Source organism: Alosa pseudoharengus, unplaced genomic scaffold (genome assembly GCF_046254945.1).
Source record: "Alosa pseudoharengus isolate Yale_2024_CS ecotype anadromous, Long Island Sound unplaced genomic scaffold, YU_APseudo_1.1 YU_APseudo_1.1_scf_2, whole genome shotgun sequence".
Classification (NCBI taxonomy): Eukaryota; Metazoa; Chordata; class Actinopteri; order Clupeiformes; family Clupeidae; genus Alosa; species Alosa pseudoharengus.
In genome coordinates this window covers 52,108,204-52,118,556 of record NW_027468663.1, presented here as the reverse complement: position 1 = coordinate 52,118,556, position 10,353 = coordinate 52,108,204, and the positions used below count along the sequence as shown (strand labels likewise).

The 10,353-nt window shown below is 41.9% G+C and overlaps 1 protein-coding gene across 2 annotated transcripts in view; it reads left to right on the top strand.

Moving 5' to 3' along the window:
• Positions 1-1,599: 1,599 nt before the first annotated feature.
• Positions 1,600-10,353, top strand: part of marchf1 (membrane-associated ring finger (C3HC4) 1) — a 13,190-nt gene continuing 4,436 nt past the window's right edge. For both annotated transcript variants that reach the window (XM_076295473.1, XM_076295472.1), the window contains exons 1-3: positions 1,600-1,971; positions 8,241-8,291; positions 8,639-8,718. In XM_076295473.1, coding sequence (XP_076151588.1) covers positions 1,873-1,971; positions 8,241-8,291; positions 8,639-8,718 — 230 coding nt within the window. In that variant the 5' untranslated portion in view covers positions 1,600-1,872. The remainder of the gene's footprint in view (positions 1,972-8,240; positions 8,292-8,638; positions 8,719-10,353) is intronic.

Here is a 10,353-nt window from a genome sequence, read left to right as displayed (position 1 = left end):
GGTCTCAGACTCATAAAGACACTAGTGTGCGCCATTTTTTATTTATCTTTACCAGGGGTGCCAATAAATGTGCAGGGCACAGTAGCCTTTGTTCCTAGAAGACTGAAATGCTGTGGAGGTTGGCATGCTGGCCTACATTGGCATACATTTCCAGATCTGGATTTTGGCATGGCATGTAGGGTTGGGCAATAGCTGAAGAGATCATATAGATTCGCCTTCATCTGTGAGGAATAAGTATGGTTGAAGATGGTGTTGAATTATTTTAATTAAAACTATTTATTCATTATTGTCCAAATAAAAATAAGGCAGAAAATGGTCTGGTATAAACCAAAATAATGCAATTTTATTAATGGCCCCACGGATAAAGTTACACCAACATAAGTTCATGTAATCAGATCCAAAAGCACTGTCAGGCTGTTTACTTTGCTATGTATAGCAAGTTCATTACATCTAAATAGAATATGAATATGTCAACATCATCACATTGGTTCTGTGATAAATCTGTGCAGCAGTTATAATGCTAAAACCACACGGATCTGGTCTTTACTCAGAAAGTTCCTGTCCAGTTTGTTGTTAAGAGCACTTATGTCGCTGCCCATATGCGGTGCGATTTAATATCTTTGCTAACACAACCAGGCTGCAAGCTAGTGTTGTGGAACAAAACAACAGTGGCTGATGATCATTGTTCATCCATTGTAGAGGTCTCTTCTTCTTCCTCCATCTAGCTATAAAAATGATGCATTTATCAAGGGTAAAGACTGTCTGAATTTCCCCTTGGGGATCAATAAAGTATCTATCTATCTATCTATCTATCTATCTATCTATCTGTCTTTCCTTACTGTCACCAGGATTTGGAAAAAGGCTAATATCATCAGCTTGTACCTTATGGTGAAATAGGAAGTGCCATTGGTCACTGCCAATTGGTTAGAGGCTGGTCCAATGGTTTCAAAATTAACCTGAAGTCCACGCCCATTAGAATACCAGGACTGTTACCAGGCTAAACTCTTCATGAACCTTGGCATAACCAGATAGGTAGTCAGGAATGACCACAAGTCACACACCTATACACACACGCACGCACGCACGCACACACACACACACACACACACACACTGCGCATTTATGTGACATTGAGGTTACTGTCTGTCAGCATTTTCCGTCTGTGACAGAAATCCATGATTCTATGTATTGGCAAAGATGTTCACTTTTATGGTGTGTGTGTGTGTGTGTGTGTGTGTGTGTGTGCTGTGTGCGCATTGTAGGTGCAATAGTAAGCTCCAGAACATTAATCAGATTAGGGAGGAGTGCCACTCCCAGCGTCTGCACACACCCACACACACCCACCCACACACACACCCCACCTCCTGGAAAGAGGGACTGGATTTAATGCGAAAATAACCTAAGCTCCGTATGGTTACTTACCAGGTTAGCATGGCAGAGTCAACTCACACAGACACACATGCACCCACACACACACACACATACACACACATACACACACACACACACACTGACCTGTCAATCTAAGGTGACAGAGACTTACTATCTCTTCCTCTGTCCATCCATCTTGCTCTTTGTCTACCTTCTTCCCAGCACCCCTCCCCCCTCCCCCCCCTCCTATCCTCTTTACTCTGGGAGGCGGGATCCTCAGGCGTTATGAAGGAGTTGCCTCTACTAGCATGCAGCGAATGTGTCTCTGCGTCGTCCCTCGTGCGCAAAGTCCCCCCACTGGACCCTATCTGAGCCTGCTGGCGTGAGTGTGTGTTTGTGGAGGTGTGTGTGTTTTGTCTAAACTGAAGAGAGAAGATGGCCGGCGGACGTAGAGGACCGAAGGCCTGCTGAGTCCCGGAGGGACAGGCGTGCCTCTAGAGAATGCCGCTTCATCAGATCTCTGTGGTGCCCGCCGCCAAGGACTCAGCTAGCACTGGCCGCCGCTCCAGCCGCTCCAAAGAGAAGACTAAGGACCCTGAGGTAAGAGTTAGAATAGAGACTCACACAACTCTATGCTCACACACACTCAATGTGATCTCTCTCTCTCTGTCTGTCTCTCTGTCTCTCTCTCTCTCTCTCTCACACACACACACACGTACCACATAAACATGAACACACACAGACAGACTGACACACACACACACACAAACACACATACACACACACACACACACACACACACACACACACACAAACATGTGATATCGCACAAATCAGAAAGGTTCTCTGTAGATTTGTGGTGTATAGTTCTTGCCTGTTTTCACAATTTCAGTTTTTCGTTTTGAGAAACCCCTACTCAACCATGCCTGTTGGGAGGAGTCGTTGCCTATGTGTGTGTGTGTGTTTGTTTGTGTGTGTCTCTGTGTTTGGGCAGCTTTTGATTATTTTTGTAATTGAGCAACATTTCCTTCTAATTTATGCTGGTTAAGTGGATTACATAGTTGTTGTGTAATTGATGGTAAATAAATGTTATATAAATCAGTTTTCTGGAACATTTATACTGAAATTACACTGGCGTGTCAGCAGTAATGAGAGAATTTGAGCTTATTTCTATGTCCATGGGCTAAAGAGAACACTGCAAGTGTTTTTAATTTGCTAGTAAGATGATAACAGGGTGATTTTCAGTGTGCGACATTTCAAATGTTAGTAATAGGCTGGCCTGATTAGTTGATAAGTTAAGCCTGCTAACCTGACAGTGTCCTGGTTTTGGGATTGTTAGCATTACTGTCTTCAGTGGCCTGGTTTGGTGGTCCTCGTGTAGACTTGGCGCACTACCTCAGCACTCTGCCTGACCTGATGCCAACACTGTAGACAAAAGATGTGACAGTGCGCTCTGTAAAGTGTAGTTTGTAAATGTATATAAATAGTATATAAATGTCTCAATATACAGTATGTGCCACAGCAGTCAAACACTTCTCAAGTAACTTAAAAGAAACAGATCATATGGGGATACAGTAACAGCAACTGAATTTACTGCATCATTTGATTTTACCACAGATGTTCGAGAGTTGAGCTTTTTTGTTGACTGTTAAATGACTCAAGAATCAAGTTCAGCTCCCATCAGCCACCTCTCTGGAATTCTCTGCTGCTGATGTAAGGCTGTCTTTAACAGTGGCCTTATTCAGCTTGTTTCTTTTGGTTGTGGTTTGAATCCGATAAGATAAGATGAGCCTTTAATGTCTCTTCATAGAGAAATTTGTCTTGGGCATCGATATAGTGTGGTTACACAAATTACATTGACATAATGAATCAGTGCCATATCAGTTGATGTGTTGAACAATTCCTGCTGTCGTCTTCATGATAAGCATGTAGAGTTCAAGTATGCTCTCTCTCTCTCTCTCTCTCTCTCTCTCTCTCTCTCTCACACACTCTCTCTCTCTCTCTCTCTCTCAGAAGTCAGGTTAGAACAGTGTTTCTCAAACTTTTACAGACCAAGGACCACTTAAACATTAGAAAAAACCTCACGGACCACCATTAGAAAAAACCTCAAGGACCACCTAGCTAATAGACACAATAGGCCTACTCACTGAACCACCTTGCTTATTGTCTTAGCACCTTGCTTATTGTGTCAAAGGATTCATATGATTTAAATTGGCATAGCTTACATAGGCAGTGTTGCAGAACTGTTTGGATTTACATACAAGTTGGTTCAATATTGCAAACAACTCATCTATATTATTTTTTACAACGTCTGCTCGCGGACCACTTGGGATAGCTTGCGGACCACCAGTGGTCCCCGGACCACACTTTGAGAAACACTGGGTTAGAAGATAGATAGATAGATAGATAGATATACTTTATTGATCCCTAGGGGATTTCAAGAATCACGTGTCTCTTCTCTGTGACCTAGCTGGGTGCTGTGACTCTTAATCTCCTGAGCTTTCTGCCATCACTGTCACAAACAATCACTATCTGCTAGCACAACACAGACACACAAAATCACAAAAACACACACTCAACACTGTTTTCACTGTTCACTGTCATTAAATTGGTGTTAGCTAGACTTTAAAACTGGCCTGTTCAATTGAAATTAGAGCCCACTGTTTCTTGGCTGCAGACAAGCCAAAGAAAAAGCCAAAAAAAGAAAAGAAATGCAATAGCATCCAGACAATTTGCACTTACAGTTCTGTAAACATACATTCAGAAACTTGTAATCCTGGCTTTGCTATGAAGATAGATTCATAGGTTATCCCCTATATGGATGAAATTAAAATGCCCCTTAATGCCCCTTAATCATACATTAAATATACAAATGTTTGTATTTGTAAACTATATGACAACAATACCAATGGTAATTGAGTCAAGGCTCTTCAAATTGGAGACCAACAGAAGAAATGGAGCAGCACTGTAAGCAATGTCAAGAAAACAACTAGATGTGTTTCTACAGCGCTGCACTCTGTAGCACTGCTCTCTAATCTTTGCACCTGGTTATTTAGGAGAAATGCTACCATGACTGAAAATGTCATATTACTGGCAAAGGTGGCACCACAGGTCAGGCCAGGCTAGTAATATCAGAGCTCTCTGGATAAGTGAATTTCGCTCTGTCTCTGTGAGAGATGGACTAGACCAGGAGGAGCATGGTGCACTAGAAGGTTACAATATAAACACCAGTCTGTATCTTTGTTTAGGTACAAGCGCCTAATCTAAGATATTTAAGTCTTAGTGCCTCAGTGACAGTAGCACTCACTGTGTTGCATGGGCAGTGTCCTTGTCCCAGTCTCAGTGTCTAAACGGAGTCAACACATACCCAAAACTCATTAAATAAACACAAACATACATTGTTCATAGTCATAAGCAAACGTGTGTTTGCCTAAAATGCCATAGGCCAGCTCAGAAGACTAAGGCTTTGATTGTATATATTTGTGACTGATAATGTGATGGATGACTTTTGTTTGCATTTTTGTTTTTACTATGACATGCATCCATTCACCTAAACTGGATCCAGACTGAGAATCCAGAACTGGTGAAGTCAGGAGGCCTTATGTTCCAAACACCTGTTTCCACACTGTGAATGTCTTGGCCATAGTACCTCATGTTCTAAACACACATGCAGCAGAGGGTCTTACTCTGACCCAAATCTAGCAAATTATGTAGTGGAGGTCAGAGTGCTGGTGGGAGTGAGGTGGGCAAACCCTGCCTGTTCTGGAAATAACTTAGTTTCACTGTATTTACTTTATAACAACGTTTGGTACAAATCTTACATTCTTACGGAATTAACTTAAGTTTCAGCTATGCTTAACATGTTAGAACAATTTGCTGTTACACATCTACAATGACTTGTGCCTACTAATGTAATGTGACAGCTGGTGAACTAAGTGTGCCAGAGAGTATCCAGAGTGAAATGGCAATATGGTGTCAGTGCCTTGCCAGACAGCTAACATTTCTCTTGGTTCTTCTTGAAGACATCTTTGGTTGTAATTGTATTGTGATGCTGTGACTGTGACCTTACGATCAAATGTGACAAATACATACAATCAGAATCAGTGTTTGTCCTGAGGAGTTAAATATGAGATGCCCAGTCTGTAATCCAGCCCAGCACTCACTCATGTGTGGACGCATGCGCACACACACACCCACACCCACATGCACATGCACTGCCCTGAGCTGGGCTTAAGGCATCTCTCACACACACCTTTACTGAGCTGTGGTCAGAGCTCAGGCAACTCTTCTGCAGGTATGTGTGTGTATGTTCGTGTTTATTTAATGAGTTTTGGGTATATGTTGACTCATGCATTCAATATAAAGTCTTTAATAATTTGAAGTTATACATTGTAGCATGTATTTTGTAGTTTGGGTGATTTAAATGATGCGTGCAGCATCTGTGTATATACAGCTCTCCAAATGTGTGGAAATATGAGTAGTAATGTCCATGGGGATCCAGTTAGCATAGTGTGGAAATATGAGCAGTAATGTCCATGGGGATCCAGTTAGCATAGTGTGGAAATATGAGCAGTAATGTCCATGGGGATCCAGTTAGCATAGTGTGGAAATATGAGCAGTAATGTCCATGGGGATCCAGTTAGCATAGTGTGGAAATATGAGTAGTAATGTCCATGGGGATCCAGTTAGCATAGTGTGGAAATATGAGTAGTAATGTCCATGGGGATCCAGTTAGCATAGTGTGGAAATATGAGTAGTAATGTCAATGGGGATCCAGTTAGCATAGTGTGATGCCTGAAAGAAGACTGGTGAGGGATTGCAGTAGATTGTGATTCTCTGGTCATTCAGTCATGCAGCTTCCTGTACCTTGGCAAAGACAGAGTGAATGTGTGCTGTTTTACAACTCTTGAAAATCAGGAGAAATACATACATTTGTGAAATGTATTATTGTGTTTCACACACACACGCACACGCACACACACACACACACACACACACACACACACACACACACAAATTGACATACACCACTCTGTGAGTTATTGGTGCTTATTGTAGTCATCAAAGGACTGTGGGGTCCTGTCTGCAAACTGGTGATCCCACGTTTTTCTTAGCTGCTATTGTGAGAGTACAACTCAGGCCATAGGGCCTCTGTTTTCCTCCATCATCTGAGCCTGTGACCATAACATCTGGCTGAACTTCATAAATGAAGTGAGGCCCACATGTCTTTAACATGTGATGGCAGACTTTTGAAAATCTGTGTGTGTCAATTAATGGGCTGCTTACATTGGTCGTGCGATATTTCATCTGTGTGTGGGGGGGTGTTTTTTTTCCCCTTCTCGCATGGACTCAAGGCTTAACAGCTGAAGTGTGTGTTTGGTGGTGTGCCAGCAGCTTGGTGTGATAGGGTGTTGCATAACTCTTGGGAGTACATTTGTCCAGATTTCTGTTTGTGTGCATGTGCAACACACGTTTTTTTTTGTCTGTGTATGTACTTTAACGTCTTGGCCTAATGCAAGACTTTGACGTATGTGTATGCACAGCAGTGTTAATGCACTGCATATGTTTCCTCTACTAACTATTGTAAATTATTTTCTATCACACTGCCCTGACTTTACTCACATGTAGGTTATCTTAACAGAGAGCTGCTGACTTTGACTCCCTCACAACTAGCAGAGAGCTAAAATATTGAAAATCTTGCATGTTGTACTACATGGAAATGTCAGGTGGGAAAACCCAGCTTCGGGAACTAAAAATCTTATCATTCACTCAACCAGCTTATTGTAATTAGCAGAACTCTTCAGCCAGATAGATCAACTAATTAACAAAATTACCTGTTTTAAGTGCACATGTAGAACCAATATATGCTAGGACTTTTACTCTCTGAAGCCTCTCTCTCTCAAAATGACTTCTTTGTCTGTTCTGTGCAAGAGGCCCTTACTGAGTTAACACTTACTAAGTGTGAGAAAAAGTGGAAAGTCACACCCCATAGATACCCATCATGTCAGTTTTAAGTACTCATGTGTTACCCACACACATTTCAAGTGATGTATGATTAGACGGATATCCTGACTGATAACATTTACAATTGTACTTCTCTTTTACATCGCTATATGTCTTTCTGTCTATATGTCTTTCTGTCTGTCTTCATTGAGAAGAATCTAAAGTAAAAAAGTGATCGGTCTTAAAGAAGTTGTACATTAGCACACTCTGGCAGCCACACACCTGTTACGTGGTGGTTATCTTAAGTAATTGGATTGGCTTGACTTAGGGTCTGGCTCACATTAAATGTGTGTTCCACACATGTGACTCCCTTCTTTAGGCACACAGCACAGTGTATATCTATCTGTGTGTGTGTTTGTGAGGGCATGTGCTAGTAGGTTATGTCTGTGGTATTTCACATGTTAGCGTGCTAACTGTTTTAGTTTGATGTATTTTCATGAGCTCTAAGCAGTCAGTTGGTTTACCTAGACTATCATAGTTTGCTCAAACATGGCTGAATCTCAGCTAGAACAGCCTACCTTTAGTTTGCTCAAACATGGCTGAATCTCAGCTAGAACAGCCTACCTTTAGTTTGCTCAAACATGGCTGAATCTCAGCTAGAACAGCCTACCTTTAGTTTGCTCAAACATGGCTGAATCTCAGCTAGAACAGCCTACCTTTAGTTTGTTGTCTATCACCAGTCCATACAGGCCTTGGTGGTGAAGTGTGTTGGTTCAACTGCTGCTCATAACATATAACAGAGAATGTTTTACTAGAAACTGTGGACCTTATTGTATTGGTAAGGACTATAGACTATTAGTGTGTGTGTGTATGTGTGTGTGTGTGTGTGTGTGTGTACAGTATTTACTGTTTTCTTTCTCTTTCAGGGGGAAAAAGGGCCAGGGCGATCAGGGAGTCGATCAAGCAATATCTCGAAGGTTCTGATCCCTAACCTTATCCCTGTTTCAAATGCTATTAATGTGCTATTTTAACACAGCCTGATATAACCAGACAGGCACACATAACAGTGTAATCCCAGTGAGAACAGGTGGGATCTCAGTGGGGGGATGAGTATTACACATTATTGCTGCAGTTATCCACAAACTATTCACAAAGTTATGTTTTAAAGGCAGTATAGCCAGGAAACTTGGCAGACATTTCAGTTTTGACAATTAGGGCACCTATACATCTTCAGACAAAGTGTAATGTGCAATCATTGATCTGTTATTATTACGCCTGATTGTCCTGGTTATTTCAGTGACTGACACGTCTTTTTTTTAACCAGGCGAGCGGTACCGCTGCGGGGGCGGGGCTAAACAGTGCGTCACGTACGTCGGTCACTCCCTCTGCTCAGGACATTTGCAGGTGGGTGCAGCTGCCACACGTCACATCACGCTAGTCAGAACACCTCCCACTTTACAGCCGTCTGTCTGTCTGTCTGTCTGTCTGTCTGTGACTCGATCATGTCTGACCTCACCATAACTCCTGATGTCTGCAGCTGCCCCTATTACAGGGAATCCCCAGATTACTTTTATCCCTCAGTTGTGCTTCTATGCTGAAGAGATTGAGTTAAATGGCAACAAAATCAGAACCATACATCACAAGAGATCGGCCTTGTGAAGGGATACTATCTAGAGCAATGTAATGATATCTAATAAACTGTATAGGGATGGAACAAAAACATATACATGGAATCAACGCTCCAGGGGAATCATTTTTCATGAGTGTGTAAGTGCAATTACAACTGCTTACACTCAAACTCAAAACACAAGGTTCCTAAGAGTGTTAGAGTTTAATGAGTTTAATCACAAATAATAGCTTCATTTCAACACTGTGCACTGTGCACTGTGAGTATTTGCTTGATCCCTCAGGATGATGGTATATTTCCTGCTGAAGGCAGGCACTGTTCTAAGCATAAATTCAGATATTTTGACAGCAATCTGGAAACCTTGTCTACTAAGAGAACCCAAAGGTTGCAGTGATGAAACAAGGATTTGTTTTCTGTTAGTTACATGTCAGTATGACTTTTCTGTATCAATGGATGATATAACTGATAGATAGAAAGACGTAGCCTGTTCAGAACTAATCTAAGTATAGTATAGTAAGTATGTATACTCTTTTGATCCCATGAGGGAAATTTGGTCTCTGCATTTATCCCAATTCGTGAATTAGTGAAACACACTCACACTTCACCTCACACAGTGTGAGGTGAAGCACACACTAATCCCGGCGCAGTGAGCTGCCTGCAACAACAGCGGCGCTCGGGGAGCAGTGAGAGGTTAGGTGCCTTGCTCAAGAGCGTTTCAGCCGTGCCTACTGGTCGGGATTCGAACCAGCAACCCTCCGGTTACAAGTCCGAAGCACTAACCAGTAGGCATCTAACATCTACCAATGTTATACTCATATTGTGAGGTTGTGTAATGGCACTTTCTTCTGATGAAAAAAAAATCAAAATGTTGAATTCTTTGCTGTATGATTTTGTTGCTTGATTTCCCCTCAAATCCAAAACCCCCACAGGATAGGAAAGCAAGTCTAGCTAGTCTATATTTATGAGATATCATTTTTCATCCAGTGACTGAAGCCAATCCCATGTCTTCTTCAATTGTTATTTACCTTTTTTACAGTGTAGTGATGCGCAGGTCAGGGTTTTTTTATATCCCACACCCGCCCGACCCATTTTGGAGATCCAATCCGCCCCACCCAACCCGACAATGTATGCGTTTAACATCGACCCAAACCCAACCTGACTCGCATATTCCTAATTTCAACGATAAGTAACGTGGTTGCATCAATATCATGTAGCCAAAATTAATGTTAATTAATGCCTACTTTACTTCACAAGACATACATACAGGCTAACAAATAAATAAATGCAGTCAATGTAGCCTTGTCTAAAACATTCTTTTAAACTGCCTACTACAACGGGAAACATCTGGACTTCAAAACAAAGTAGGCCTAGTCTAAGCAACCCTCCTCTCTCTCTCTCTCTCCCTCCCTCCT